General features: G+C 40.0%; 1 protein-coding gene across 4 annotated transcripts in view; it reads left to right on the forward strand.

Annotated features, from left to right (window-relative positions):
• Positions 1 to 8726: 8726 nt before the first annotated feature.
• Positions 8727 to 16214, forward strand: part of PPP2R1B (protein phosphatase 2 scaffold subunit Abeta) — a 33602-nt gene continuing 26114 nt past the window's right edge. For 2 of the 4 annotated variants that reach the window (XM_036221441.1, XM_036221442.1), the window contains exons 1-5: positions 8740 to 8860; positions 9670 to 9760; positions 10165 to 10265; positions 13163 to 13395; positions 13701 to 13848. In XM_036221441.1, the coding sequence (XP_036077334.1) occupies positions 8747 to 8860; positions 9670 to 9760; positions 10165 to 10265; positions 13163 to 13395; positions 13701 to 13848 (687 nt within the window). In that variant the 5' untranslated portion in view covers positions 8740 to 8746. Of the gene's footprint in view, positions 8861 to 9669; positions 9761 to 10164; positions 10266 to 13162; positions 13396 to 13700; positions 13849 to 16214 lie in introns of all 4 variants that reach the window. The other 2 variants (XM_016165653.2, XM_016165649.2) reach the window with 2 other exon arrangements.

A 16214-nucleotide genomic window follows, 5' to 3' on the forward strand; every position in this document is an offset into this window, starting at 1 on the left:
ACCAATATTTGGCAACTGGTGCCATTGGCCTATAATTTGCCATTTTAGCTCTTGAGTCCCAAGTTGCCCAATGAGAAGGGTATGCTTTTTGGTCTATTGCTACCTACCTCAGCGGCATTGTATTCTGGGGGAGAAGTGACCTGTGGAGCAGGGGTTCTCAACCAGGGCTGCATGAGAGAATCATCTGGGGACTCTTCAAAATATTGCCACTATTTGCTTGACATCCTCTTTCCCCCAACTCCAAGGAATTCTGAGTTAGTGGCCTGGGATGGGTCTAGACCTCTATTTAAAAAAAAAAAAAAAAAAAACTCCCTAGATGATTTTTATAACAACTGAGCTATTGATATTAGGGAATGGAAGGCAAATACTAAAGATCAAAGATAAGTAGGCAAAATGTTGGGTGTCCTTTTCTAATTACAACTCTTGGCTGCCCAGGCCTCCATCTAGGCCTCTTCCCCTCCCCTTTGCTTTACTTTTTCCAGCCTATGAAACCTTTCCTGCCCTGTCTCCCGTTCTTTCTGGGAAACAATTAACTAATATGGTACTGAAGTATACTAATGGATGTTAATAATTTACTGTAGTTCTCTTTCCATTGATCCTCTCATCTCAGTACATCTGAATGCTAACTCATCTAGAAAAAAAAGGAGTGGCTAATTTTGGCAATTTTCAGACCCATTCAAGCACCATTTTTATTTATCAGGTGGTAGGGGGAAGTTTGAGCTGGCAGATCCAACTTTCAGGAAGACTGCCTGGCCTTGATGGGCACTGCTTGGCCTACTCAGATAAGGACCTGTGCCTGTCTTGAGTAAGAGAATGAAAAATAAAATTCATGAAGGCATTAGGCCTTCCTGCTTAGGATACGCTGGGGGAGCCCGCTTTGTAGATTTTATACTCTTCACTCTGTTTATTTGAGACCAGTACAGTGAAGACTCGCCTGTTGTTATTTTGCCACTGGTCTTATGCAGAGCTTCTCTGGAGCTGCTGCTATGCGCCTCAGACATGAGAGCAAAGGTTAATCTCATTTTGAGAGAAATGACCTGAAATGTGTTCACTCAACCAACAAGAAAACACCATGTATCATTCCGGAATTGGTCTTGCTTCTTTCCTGTTGCCGGATTAACAATACATCTCTAAGCCTCCCTGGTATTTCCTATAATATGTTCTCTTTTTTTTCTTACAGTGAAATATTTGTAGAGTTATGTAGAAAAGGAGCTAGATTTACAGTAAGTGCCGCAGTCTAAAAGAATCTTATGAATTTCTTTTTTTTTAACTCATTCCTATCTTTCCCTGGGCCTTTTTCTCTACTTGTGTCTCCACTTATGACTAGAGATATTCTGAAAAATAGCACCAAAGTTTAAGTTTGTCACCGTGTTGTTTTGGTTTTGTTTATGTTTTACTTCCAAACCTTCCTCTTCTGGAAAACTTCTTGAGGCCTTGTCTAAAGTGCCATCATAGAGACTTCCCTAATAACCAGCAGAGGGCAGTCTATTCTCCCTGAAAATTTCAGGCCTTTTTCTTCAGGATCCAATTAGTTTCAGTATTTACTATATTTTTGGTGTCGAAATTCCAGTGTAAATTGAAATATCTGAGTTGCATTTCTCTAGAATCTTCATCTCTACATTACACTCTATATTGCTACAATTGCAAAATTTTCCTGGAGAAAACAGTGCCTATAATTTATGGGAAATTGATCATCCATCACAATGGTGATAAATGATCCACAGGTCAATTCCCTGTTAATTTCAGTTCTATTTGACATGGATTTGAAGGTATTCATAGGTAATAAAAGATATGTGTTTGGTTGAAAGGAAAGCAGCTATGTTTAGGTGTAATTACCCGACATATGTACATTTTCAAGGTCTTAAACATGAGCAAACCATGTCATACACAAAACGTGTTAACTTTGCCTCTGCTAATTTATATCATCAAAGGCACCCCAAATGATATATAAATGTTTAGGGTTCTCCCTTCCACCTGATGCCAACACATCTGTACATCCCCTAGCTCAACAGAAGGTAATAGCATTTAGCAGGGACTGAGCCCCTGTAAAGCAAAAGGCGTTGGAATACCTTTGATTGTTACTCATACTTATTTGGTCATGCGGTGAAAGCAAACATTTGCAGAAGGAAGTAGAATTTGCATTTAAAAGTGTAGGGTACCCACCTAGGCAGATTTAGGCCTTGAGAAATACATAAGATCAGCTCTTTGATGTAGGAGATTCCCATTTTTTATGGCTATAACATCTGAAAGACACATCTCCTTTGAACTTAATCTTAGGGGAATGTATTGTGATTTGGGGATGTTTGTTGTTATTTTGGGGTGTGTTTCTGATTTTGTTTTTACACCCTCTAGATTGTCAGATTTGCCCTGTGGAGAAACAATATGAATAATAGCTACATTTATTAAGCATTCACTACATGTTATAAATGTTTCAAGTTGCTTTTTTCACCCCACAAAATCCTTTCAACAACTGTATGAGGTCGAAACTATTATTATCCTCTTTTTAAAAATGGGGAAACTGATGCTCAGCGATATTAAATATCTTGCTCAAGATCACCTAGGTAGAAAATTGCAGACCTGTGATTTTAACTCAAGCAGTCTCTCTAACTCCAGACCCTCTCTTCTTAACCACGACCTTATACTCCCTATTTCATGACTTCTTTGATGTCCACATTCCTTTACTTCCTTTTTTGGAAATTATGTTGAAGTATCTGGAATGATCAGATGGGCAGAGATAAGAATAAGATCTAGTCAAAGTTGTTTCACTTTTTTTTTAATCACCTTCTTAATCTGCTTCCAGTAAACACAGTCTAGAGGTTATCCTGATAAAACGGAGTACTCAGATAATACATTCAGTCTTTGTAGAGATTTTTCTAGAACACTGTGGGCCCCTAGCTAATTTTAATCACAGATCAGAAAGGGTGCTGATTTCCTGAATCCTAGAAGTTAGTGGAAATTCCAGTTTCTGATTATAGTCCCAGCTGAATTTCTGAGATGTGAGGGGCGTGTCCATGGGGCCTTGGTTCTTTCTTACTCCTATGATCTTTTTCCTAACAGTTCTGCTAGGCAGATCAGAAAAGGAAGTATGAAAGAATGCTATCTTCAGGGGACAGCACAGGGAAAAGCGTTCAGGAGACAAGAAATATTTTAAGTAATCCCTGCCTTCTCTAAATCAAATCTCTATCTAGTTGGAGTCTGGGGATAGTGTGCCCAGATGCTGAAAGCTACTTCTGTTAGCTGAGTCTAGGACAAGACACAATGATAAGAGCTTACAAAAATAAAAGAGGAGAAGGAAATCTGGACTCTACACTGTGGACATAGCAGGGCTAGACAAGTGATAGCTAGCAGGCTACTGTACACATCTAGGGATGCCACTGGGAGGACCAGCCAGGGGAGGCAGTGTCCAGTCTACAGTATGGTAACCAAGAGCCCAAAGGTTGTTTGAACTTATAATCATTTTCATGGTTCAGAATTCAAAAAGCCTAAATGCAGTGTAGTATCTTGGATTGGGTCCTGAAACAGAAAAAAGACGTTAGTGGAAAATTAGGTGAAATTTGAGCTCTTGAGTTTAGTAAATAGTAAAAAACAAACAAAAGGACAAATGGATATACTGTGCATTGAAAAATCTCCTTTCCATTTCTGTTTCCCAGGTACCCAGCTTCCTTCCCATAATCAACCACTATAATTAGTCACGTGTGTCCTTTCGGAGATTTTTTTAAATGCTTATAGAAGCACAGTTGTATGCATTCTATCTTTAAAAAATGATAAGATACTATATATAGTTTTCTGGCACTGGCTTTTAAAAAAAATCTTAAGATATTTTAATATTACCTGTTTAGGAGCAATCTATTATTTTCAAACATTTTTAGCTAAAATTACACTCCACGACTTCAAGAAGAGTGTACACCTTGCTTTTTCACTTAACACTGTAACAAAGGGTTTTTGTTGAGCTATGCATAGCATCTGGCAAGGTAACCAGGGTTCTGACCCAAAAACGTTTGAGCCCATAAACAGATCTCAAAGACCTAAAACTTTTAGCAAAGGTCACCATTGCCTGTTTGATCTCCGGGTTTGTTTGGCTTAAATCTACCCTAGTGGTTAGAGAAAGAACTTACTTTGCTCTTCAGGAATTGGGGGCCTGTAAACCCTGAACATAGGTCTCCACATGTTCTCATTCTGTGTTTGAAACGGGTGAAATTTGTGAGCCCTTGGTAGTCAATAATATAAGTTCTAACATTTGCTTGATGCTTTCTACTTACAAAGAACTTTATATTATGGATCTTATTCCTCACAACAACCCCAAGAGAGAACTAAGGTAAGGTTTGCCCTTATTTTATCAATGACAAAACCTTCTGGAAGGCCCGGAGCCAGGTCTTCTGACTCTAAATCACATTCTCCTTTTCTTGTTTCACACTGGTCTTCTTTGTTGCCAAAGCTCAATTAATGGGAATGTTTACTTAACCTGTTTCTACTTCCTCAGTAGATAATAACTATTGCCGGCGAATATTTGAGGGCTTACTCTTGTCAGGGACTAATCTAAGCATTATATATGCATTACTTAATCTTACCAACTATGTGAGGTAAGCTTGACAGCCCCGCTGTACAGATGCAGAAACCAAGATTCAGAAAGGATAAGTTACTTGCCAAAAGTCACACAAATAGTATTTGGTAGAGCTGGGATGTCAACCTATGTCTTCCTCACTCCAGTATATACTCTCTTGACCATTGTATATACCACTCTGAATCAGAACTGACTGCCTCATTTCTTTGATTTGCTCTTACCAAGAATTCAAGCAAAGTTTTGCTCTGGAAATCTAATACCTTTCTATGTATAGTGATAAACTGTAGCATGGAGTTAGGGGATGAAGAAGGCAGTAGTGATAATCCCTGATTATGAGTTCCACAGCTTCTTCTGATTTATTGTGTGACTCCATGTAAAGTTTTTTTCTATCAAGTATTCCCAGACATAAAAATGAGATTAAAATGTGTCCGCAAAGCAGAGAAAAGAAAATGTGAAATATTGAGGGGAAGTTGAGGGGTAAGTATTTGAGTGCCACAGAATGAAGACATTCTTTGTATAAATAGAAATTTGAAATGTCATTAATATTATGATACTTACTGCTTTGTAATGAATTAAATTCAGACCTTAAAATTGGTTTTTCAGCATCATCTTGCTAAATGAAGGTAGTTGAAAAATGCCTGCACATGCCTCAGGTTTTCTGTGCATGAGCTGGGCCATTCACTTCTTTGACGGCCTTTTCAATGGGACGACACTTCTGGATCTGCTCTGAATCACCTACATACAGTTTTTTCTCGTATGCTGTGAGGAAGAGGCAAGCTTAGTGTGAGGCAGGAGGTCTGAGAGTGCAACAGTGATGTCATTCAGACTTGCTCAGACTGACCCTTTTCTATTATGGCACTGAGAGCTGTTAGAAGCACAAGAGTTGATGGCTGTTGATTCTATCTGCCTGTGCTTCTCCATATTCTAGATGCTTCACCTGACAGGAACTGGGCAAATCTAACCTTGTCTTCCCTTGATTCACTGAATGAGTGAACTGTAGGTGGGTGTCAGAACTCAGTGCTTTTGTGCTGAGAACAGTCACATTGTTTCCTGAGGGATGCCTTAAATCCTCAACCTAATCTCGACTGTTGCCTCTGATGCTCTCTGGTCATTAGTTTCTCCTGGTGTGTGTGGGATGTGGAGAGGAGACCCAGGGAACAATGGAGAGGAGAGGAGGATATGGAAACATCAGTGCCACAGTACTATACTTGTAGAGGTTAGACTTCTAGGAATCTAGCAAAAGATAGAGCATTTTAATCTGGCAAAAACCTCAGCTAATAGAGACAGAATTGTTTCTTGATAAGCAGTTGTAGTTGTCATTTGCTTTTTCTTGTTAGAGGTGGCCTCCAGAGATTCTTTTCAGGCTCTATCTGAGCAGATGTCTTATTGTTGACATGGCAATGATTTTTCCAGATGAACTTTTTAAATCAGTGACTTTTGAACATCAGCGTGCATTAGAATCACCAGGGGTGCATGGTAAAATGTCCCACCTCATTCTCCAGGAATCTGATTCAGGAGGTCTGGGGTGGAGGCCAGGAATCTGCATTTTTAAACAAGCACCTTAAGTGATTCAGATAGTCAGTGGACCACACTCTCCAAAGACTGTCTCAGATTTTGTTTCAGTTTCCATTTGGCCCAGCTTTTGAAATGGCCTCTTTCTGCTGGTCTGTTTTAATCACTTTCTTTATTGAAGGATTTATTAGCATCTCCATGTTTACTACCTGTTTTGTTCTCACATTACCACAGTAATTAGAAAGGAAACCAGAGGTGGTTAGCTCCATTTATTGAGGGTGAGGGGGTGGGAGGTGGGATTGAGGCATAGGGAGAGATAAGTCCTAATGATGAGTCAGAGACAGAGGTGGTACTTGAAGTCCAGAATTGATGACTCTCAAACCAGGCAATTTTCTGGAGCCTGTTTACTCAGCTTGTGATTTCATATTTAATCATAGTTATTCCTTAAATGCCCAATTCATTGTGCTTGGGTAAGCAAAGAATATTTGAGTTCTAAACAAAATAGTTTAGCATAGATCAGTGCGCTAATTTCTATTTATCATATCGAGGCTCCTCTAAGCTTGAACTAATATCTAGATGATGTGTGGAACTGACAATGTGCTTCTCTCTGCGCTTGCTTCCTTAATCATTTCTGAAGCCTTTTTTACAAGTATAAAGGAACATTTTCTCTTCCCCATGACAATAGGAATCCTCTCTGGCCTTCTAAGTGGTAATGTATTAAATTAAAGAGCCTCCTAGCCTTCTGTTTCTCAAACTTGTGTAGTGTTTGGATCCATTCCTAAAGACAAAGTATCTTGAAAACTCTCAAATTTATTTTTATTACAATGTTCTTAGATTTACAAATATAAAGTAGAAATATGTTTTTATTTATAGTTCTTATTCAACTAAAACACCAGAATAGATTTACAAATGAAATACAAACGAAACCAGAAAACTAATAGAATTCATATTAATGTCATAATAACTTAACATGACAAATGATGTATTTTGCTGAGACTATACTTTCCCTTGTATTGTGACTATGGTATTGCCTGTGAAAACTCAGCTTCTTATGAGTTCGACATGCCACCAAGTGACCTATCTCAATTTTCTCACTACTTTTCTGTTAGAACTACTGTGACTGTGTGGTCTCATGATGTCATTTGGCTTTCATTTTGTTCATGAAAACACTATTTTCTTTTAAAATCTACCTGTTCTTTTCTCCTCCCAGCACAATAAAAGCAACACTGGAACACACATGCAAATGTAGTTGCTGAAATCGTGTGGCAACCCAGGTTATAAAGTGGTCATTCAAATAATCCAAAATATGCTTAAGCAAATCTAAAAAATGAGAACAAATTTAAAACCCTAGAGAATACATCCACAGGCCTAATTTAAGAAATAGTGTTCAGGTTCACTAGTTCCCAAACTTTCACTACTATCAAATGCCCTATCTATTGTGTTTACTTCCAGGAACCCTATATTTGAAAAAAAAAGTCTCCTAAATTGCATTTATTAATCATTTTAATTTTTATCAGACACACAGAATTACCATTTCAGAGCTTGTGATAATCACATGTAGTTATTACTCTGAGCTGCTTAAATTATAGTCCGAAACAAACAGAAAAGACAGGACATTTTAGTTATTTTGTGCTACCCTAACTGGGGTAAATAAAAATTTTCCTTTGAGTTTTTAAAGAAAGAATTCCATACCCTCACCTCCTCCCACTGCTCCTTTGAGGACTCTTGTTGCTCCAGGGAGTCCAGTTTAGCTTTTCTTGTACAAGCGAAGTAGCCACTCCACCCAAATAGAAAGGATTCAAGCTTGTCCTACTTTTGCTTGACTGTTGTACTTCTAGCACGCTAAAGACCTAAAAAATGGAAGGAAAAAAAAATACAACAGAAGGCACCATTCCAGTCCCAAACTGAAAAGAAACATAAAAACAAGAGAGCAGCATGTTTTTAACAGCTTGCATGAGGAAAGCGGAAAAAATATTGACTGGGGAGTTTGGACAGCACTGTTCATTTTCTCTCACCGCCCGCGTTATTTGCCTTACGAAGCACGAGCCAGATACACAATTCTGGCGCACAGGCCAAGGAAGAGGTGGAGGGGTTCTGTGGAGGCTTGAGGCTAGTGGGTAAATGAGGGCTGGAGACTCAGTGGCTCAGAGCCTGGATGAAGTCAGGGGAGGCGCTAAGTCTTTCTTCCTCCTTGCCTTGGGCATCCTCTTTGGTCCTCCTGAGTCCTAGGAGGTCACAGCACAGATCACTCAGGTAGATCCCTGACCGCTTCAGATTACCACGAGCAAGATGAATCCCTGCCCCTGTTTGTTTCGGCTAGGGAAAGAACGCGGGGGTTTCACTCATTTTTACAGCCCACTTGCCTTCTGGAGTTCAGACCTACAGTTTTCGCAACGGGGGCTAGGCGGAGGCTTCTACCAACCCCATGGAAACTCGCCTCCCCAACATCCGCGGAGCCCGAGCGCGAGACTCAGCCTTGCCTGCCCGGGCGCGGGGCGGGGCCTGGGCGCGGGGCGGGGCCTGGGCGCGGGGCGGGGCCTGGGCGCGGGGCGGGGCCTGGGCGCGGGGCGGGGCCTGGGCGCGGGGCGGGGCCTGGGCGCGGGGCGGGGCCTGGGCGCGGGGCGGGGCCTGGGCGCGGGGCGGGTGGCGGTGACCAGGCGGAGGAGAAAGAACATGGCGGGCGCGGCGGGCCCCGGGACCGGCCCGGGGGCAGCGGGTGGAGATGGAGACGATTCGCTATACCCGATCGCTGTTTTAATTGACGAGCTCCGCAATGAAGACGTGCAGGTATTGGAATCCGGCGGGAGAGCGGGGGCGGGCCGAGAGCGTGATAGGGAAGGGGGAAGGCCAGTGCCAACGTGGGAGAGGCCCGGGGATTGAAAGAGCTGGACTCGGAGCAGAAATCGGAGGGTAGGAGGGAAAGACCCGTGAGGGGCTCGATCCGACCCTCCCGTGGACCTCTTCAGCACCTCTCCGCCCGATCCCCTGAGGCGCCGGTCCGGCGCCCCACCCGGGCGGTTGTGGGAGAACCGGCTTCCCGCCTGGGCGCCCCTTTCGGGCGGTGCGGAGCGAACGAGGCTGGGCGGGTGGTCCCTGTTGATGTGCGAGCAGGAGGAGGGTGGCGCAGGGATGCCAGAGGGCCCTTTGAAGTGCCGGTGACTGAATGCTTCCCCCTCGTCTTGGAAACTGGCCGGGCTTGTTGGGTAGAACGAGTGGGATAGCCAGTTAACCTAGAGGAGCCGGTGTATCAGCTCTGATGGAACGAACTCTTTGAAAAGGTAGGAGTTGTAGTCAACCGTTTCACCTGCTTCACCACTGCCAAAGTTTTCTTTTTAAAATTGCCCCACTTCCTGGATATTGTATTCTCTTTCATTCATTGCTCTAATGGGCCCTTCAAAGTGTTTCTCCTAAGAGATCTTCCTTTGGCTAATGAAGCCGTGTTACACTGCTCCTGAGGTTCTTCATAGGATAAAATCTAAATTGAAGGTTTTCCTCATTTTTACCATGACATTATGTCACCTCTTTGCAACTTTTGTTTTTGGTCTAAATCACAACTGTTTCTTTACTTCATTATTTCCACTTTTTTTTTTTTAAAGCTCCGTCTCAACAGTATTAAGAAATTATCAACAATTGCTCTTGCACTTGGAGTAGAAAGGACGAGAACTGAACTGCTGCCATTCCTTACAGGTATGCGAGTCTTTGTTTAAAGAAAAGCATGGGCATTAACGTTTTCCAGTGGCTTTTAAAACTTTGTTTTTTAGAATTTATTACTCACAGTATTAAGTACTAAACTGAACGGGATGCTTTCTGTGCAGAAGAAACAAGATGATGGAGCGTATTGTAATGTGGCCAGATGTATTCAAATCTTAAATATTTAACTAATAGGAAGGTAAATGACATGGGATTATAAATTTCTAATTTGTTGTGTAAAACAGATCCAGGAAGACTCCCAATTGACAAGGAAGAAAACACTGTTAGGATAGTGACAGGACCATTTAGTTATACAATGAGTCTATTCCTAGTTTTGTGTGAGTGTCCAGCTCTGGGCTAGTTGTCCTTATTGATGAGTACTTGGTTGTTGTCATTTCCAGATACAATTTATGATGAAGATGAGGTACTGTTAGCTCTTGCTGAGCAGCTGGGAAATTTCACTGGCCTAGTGGGAGGTCCTGACTTTGCCCACTGTTTGCTGGTGAGTATATTCTGCCTACCCTCCTTCTAGAACTTTTGCAATATAAATGATACGTTGTTTGGTGATAGGCACACTGCAGCATTTTTGATGCAGATCTTTTTATGGATAGTCCCAGTGTTAGTTATGGAGAGAACAAATAATGTAGGCAATTTAGACTCAATTAACCCTTTTTTTTTTTTTTTTCTGACTACAAATATAAGAACTTCTTCCTCTCTTCCCATCTTCCTCTGCAGACTTGTTTGTTTAGAGTTTGGGAGAAAAAGATTGTTTTTGTTTATGATTTTTTCTCCCCTCAAATTGAAAATCTTAATTCTCATCAATAATATCATGACTTTTTGAACATTTATTAGCTTTTTTTCTTTGATTGTAAGCATAACTTTTACTTCTGACTTTGTGAATTCAATGAGTTCAGTTAAATTTAGTTGACAATTATTGATAGCCTACTATGTCAGGTACTGGAGTTAAAATATTGTTAAAGAAGACCAGTGTGAATGGAATAAGGTCTCTGTCCTTATGTGTTAACAAATAATTACTGTACAGTGTTAGATGGAAAAATAGAAGCCCATTTGAGAATCCCAAGTAATAGGAGAAAGAGATTAACCCAGGATGATCAGAGAAAACCTCTTGGGAGATGATATCTGAATTAGGTTTTGAAGGATGATTAGGAATTCGATAGTTGGACAAGATAGGGATGTATGATTAAAAGCTTAAATACTGCTTGTGTGATGCCGACTCTTATGCTTTCTGTTTCTATCTCCAATCTTTCCATGGAACTCTAGATAGAGATATAGAAAGATAGATATAAATATTTATCTCTCTGTTTCTCTCTATATCTGCCTATGATTTTTTTCTACTTGGATGTCAAACAGGCATTTCAAATTTAATATGTCTAAAACAGAACTCAGTTTTCTCCCCAAAATATATCTCTCATGTAGTTTTCCTATCTCAGTACATGGCATGACCATCTATCCAGCTGCACAAGTGAAAACCCAGGAGACATTCTTAAATCTTTTTTCCCTCATTTTCCATATCTAATTAATTAGTAAATCCTGTAGATTCTCTATATGTTATTCCAAATCAATCCACTGTCCTTCATTCCTACTGCTACCTAGCTCAACTTTTGTCTAGATTAGTGCAGTAACTTTCTAACTAGTTGCCTTCCACCCACCCCTGTAGTTCACTTTTTACCCCACGACCCACAGATGGCTCTTGGAAAGTTCAGATTTCTAACTTAGTTTGTGTCTTAGCTTATAAAACCTGCCTCTATGGGCTTATCTAATACTCTACTCTCTCCTGATAACCTCATTCCATTCACAATGGTCTTCTTTGTGTTCTTTGAAAAAAACCAAGCTTATTATTGCCTTAAGACTGTTGTCCTAGGTATTCTCTCTAATAAAATGGTCTTTTGAGCTGCCTGTGACTGACTTCCTGTCATTCAGATACCAACTTTAATGTATCTTGTTAGAGAGGCCTTTTCTGATTACCCAAACTGAAATTGCCTGCCAGTCACCCCTTAGCACATCCTGTTCTATTTCTTTGTAGAGTACTCATCACTATCTACTTGTAGTCTTCATTAGTCGTCTTCCTCCATTAGAACCTAAACTCCACTAGAGCAAGGAATCTGTCTGCCTGTTTCTTCTCTAGCCTCAGTGCTAGAATATAACAATAATCCTTTACTGAAAAGTTTGAGTTTCGGGGCTTAGGGACAGGTTGTGTTGCTGGATGGAGTATAAAGTGTTTGGCTGGTTCAGGCAGCTGTGGTGGTCAGGGAGAAGCAGGAAAAGGGCGTGGAGAAATAGGCAGAGTTCAAATCAAGAGACAACTCATATGCAATTTTCAAGAGCTTGTCCTTATTCTGTAGTAGTGATAGAGATTATCCAATGATACTGCATCAGAGAAGGTCAGAAAGTAGGGGCAGATCATGTAAGAAAGCGTATCTTTTCAAAGGGCTTCCGAAATACCTCTTATGAGAGCTAAGTACTTTCTACCTCTGTGTATCAAACAGTTTTCGAAATGGATTGTTAAGTAGACATGCTTCTTTCCTTTTACTTAATATAATTCTGTTTTACTCTCTTGGTCAGTTTTAAATGTGAGTTTTGTGTTTAACATTTGCGGCCCACAGCATATACTGAATCTACCTGACTAAATGCAAACCCAGAAAGGACGAGGTTCAGAGAAACAGCCCACTTTCACTTTTCAGTGAGCGGTGTCACTTACCGATGCTAGTCCAGACCAACCTCTTTGGTCTCTTTTTTTTCTAAAGCTACAAGCAAGGATTCTTACCATCTCTGTACTCTTCACTTAATTGTTTGTCAGAAACTCCTGCTATGTGTTTGGCTCATGGAAAGATTTTGGATGTATTCTAAAAAAAATTAATTTAAACTCAGCCTTTTAAATTTGTATAAGCTGATTGTGTGGAGCTAGTGGACAAGGGTTCCTTGCAGCTCCAAGAATGGTAGAATACTACTCTATAAGCTGTGGACTCAGTGGCCTGATAGCATGTATTTGTGGTGCCCAGTGTTGCTCATATTTTTGTACTTACTGTTGATGAAATATACATGATCTTATTTGGATTTGCCTACATATCTTTTAAACCTAGTGATTTAGCTCACAATAATATTAATGTTGTGTCAAGTCTCTTTCACTGTGTCATTTGTAGACACCATCTGGGAATTGCCATCTGGGACATGAGATCTTGGCTGTCCTACAAAAGTCGTGTCTTCAGGTTGGACACACCATATGTTATCACTGTGTGAACTGAAAGTAACCATTTGGTGTGATGTAGCTAACATTCTGGTTACATGTACCACTTCCCTTCAGACACTTTAAAAGGTGATAATCTGTATCTAACCTGATTCAATAAGTCTTCTCTGGTTTTCCTTTTTTGGTTTATTCAGCCTCCTTTGGAAAGTCTGGCGACTGTGGAAGAGACAGTGGTTCGAGACAAGGCTGTGGAATCCCTGAGGCAGATCTCACAGGAGCACACTCCTATTGCTCTGGAAGCTCATTTTGTACCTCTGGTGAAACGCTTAGCGAGTGGGGATTGGTTTACTTCTCGCACATCTGCATGTGGTTTGTTCAGCGTTTGCTATCCCAGGGCTTCAAATACTATCAAAGCAGAAATTAGACAGTAAGATATGGATTTTTTTTCCTTTTTTCTTTTTTTTAGTTATTTGGGGTTATTGGGAACTCATAGCTGACAAATTACACAGTATCCTGTTATCAGGATAGTAGGATTGATGACATCACTTTTTATTGTCCAGTTGAATATATTAGTGGTTTTATCTTCATTACTTCTGTGAGGTGAAGTCTAATCACTGATGTTTATAAGAGAAAACCTCTAAAATGTCTTGCTGTGTGTGTGCGTGTGTGTGTTTTGGGTGTTTAATAGATGGTATTTGACAGGAAGTACCTTCATTATTTTATTTGCTCCAGGCACTTCCGTTCCTTGTGCTCAGATGACACACCAATGGTACGTCGTGCTGCTGCTTCCAAATTGGGCGAATTTGCAAAAGTTTTAGAGTTAGACAGTGTGAAAAGCGAAATTGTTCCATTGTTCACTAATCTAGCTTCAGATGAACAGGTAAGTATTTAAGGTACACAGATATGCTCCTCCTCTTCACTAACATTTTCAGAATTTCTTTGGGGAGTTTGATTCTCATGTTAAAGATTCTTTTTGTAAAATTAGTATTTAATTCTAGCCTGGATAAAGTTGAATAAAACCCACTTCAGTGTCTTTATAATTCTTTCTTAATCAGACTATGATTTTCTCTTATATTAGCAGCTGTTAAAAGAATGGGAAGTCAGAGGAAATAGGAGCCATAATTAGAAAGGAAGATCAAAACTGCATTAAGGGGTAACATACATTTGTGCTCTGCATGCTGGATTGTCATATGGGAGGGTAATGTTTCCTGGAATTTTTGACCATCAAATAAACAAGCATAGCATGTGTTAGGAAAGCTATTTGACCTTTTCCATCCTCTGTATGAGTGTATAGAATGACTTTGAATAATAGCAATTTTAAATCCAAGGCCCTAGATTTCTTGGGTGTAGAAATAACAATAAAATAGTGATCATCTAAATAAAATACTTAATCTTAGCCTGTTTAAAATGGTTTACATATATGAAGTAATTCATTTCTCATAACAGATACCCCCTTTTACGTTTTAGGAGATAGAGGCACAGAAAATTGAAGTAACTTGCTCAGGGTGGCATACTTAGCTGTGGTGGAGTTAGGATTGGAATTTAGGTAGTTTGGCTCCAGAGTTCACGGCCTTCACAGCGAGGTTACACTGCTTCTTTATATAGTGCCTCAGAGGATCAGCCTCCAGAGTTTCTGGACTCTAGAAGAGTTTTTTGGGGCTTTTAATTTGCCTATAGTTTGCCCTAGAATCACTTTAAAGTGTACAGGACCAAGAGCACGAGGCATGTACTGATAAATCTCATTTTTAGATTCTAAATCTAATGGTAAATCTTCCTGTAAAAATAAAAAAATTTTAAGTAGCATATAGAAAACAGCACAAAATATACAACTTAATAAATTGTTAGAATTCATTCCCCACTCCCCACCCACTGAAGACTAACACTTTATCTTGACTTTTATGGTAACCACCTCCTTACTTCTCTTTGCACTTTTATTACTCAGATGTTATGGCACTTCCAACAGAACTATAATGAAGGCTACCTGTTTTAAGTTTTCTAGCAGCCACATTTTTAAAAGTAAAAGCAAGTGAAAGTAATTATAATACATTTTATTTAACCCAATATACCCCAAATAATTATCATTTGAACATGGGGCACTGGCCACTTTTCCAGTACTCAGAAGCCACATGTAGATGGTAGTTACCACGTTGGACAGCACAGGTTTAGAATCCTTGTTTGGGATTTTGTTGATTATATTTCCCGTGGTATAATTTAACATTTTATTTTGTCCTCTGTATTTTCCTGCAAAATGGTGGTTGAATCTAGAGCAGGGCTTTTACAAACTTTTTCAGTAAAGGACCAAATAGTAAATATTTTAGTCTTTGTGGTTTAGATAGTCTCTGCCATAAACTACTCAGCTGTGCTGTTATAGCTGGAAAGCACTATAATATGTAAACTAAGGGGTGTGGCGGTATTCCAGTAACACTTGATTTACAAGAACTGACTATGTCCTGGATTTCACCACTTTTTTCCCCCACCACTCATCTAGAGGCTCAATGAGATTTAGTTCAATATTTTGAGGGTGATAAAATCACTTCATAGTAGGGTATACTTTTCATCAAGAGGCATGTAATGTCTAGTTGTGGTATTAGCAGTTGATGCTCAAAAAATATTAAGTGCTTAATTGTAAAGTATGTGTATATGTATATTCCCTCCAACCACTGATAGAATTGCTGCTCCTGGCTTATTCGTTGATTAAAAAAAATATTTATTGAGCACGTACGACATATCAGGCACTGTTCTAGTGCTGGGATACAGTGTTAAACAAGGCATATAAGGACAGTGCTGTCATGGAATTTACATTTTAATGATGGAAAGCAGATCAATAAGCAAAATATCTGAGGTAAATGCTATGAGGAAGATAGGGTGACATAATCGGGAATGATTATAGGACATTTCTCCAGACTGGTTAGTCGGAAGGACTGTGAAGAGGTGACAGAACCTAAGACGAGAAAAAAGAATACCAGCCATGCCCTTTCCTAGAGTGTCAGAGCTCCAGGAAAAGAGAATTCCAGGAAGAGAGGACACCTAGTGTGAAGACCCTAAGGTTAGAACATAGTGAGTGAAAGGGACTCTGGTAAACAGATGAGGTTGGAGAAGTTAACCAAGGGCCCCATCTTGGAGGGCCTTTAAGAGTCTGGGTTTTCTTTTCTAGGTGTAGTGAGAGTACACCTAGATTTTAAGCAAGGGCGGAACTGGATGTAATTTACATTTTTAGAAGATTCTGGCTTCAGGATGGAAACTAAA

Source organism: Rousettus aegyptiacus, unplaced genomic scaffold, assembly GCF_014176215.1.
Source record: "Rousettus aegyptiacus isolate mRouAeg1 unplaced genomic scaffold, mRouAeg1.p scaffold_m13_p_5, whole genome shotgun sequence".
NCBI lineage: Eukaryota > Metazoa > Chordata > Mammalia > Chiroptera > Pteropodidae > Rousettus > Rousettus aegyptiacus.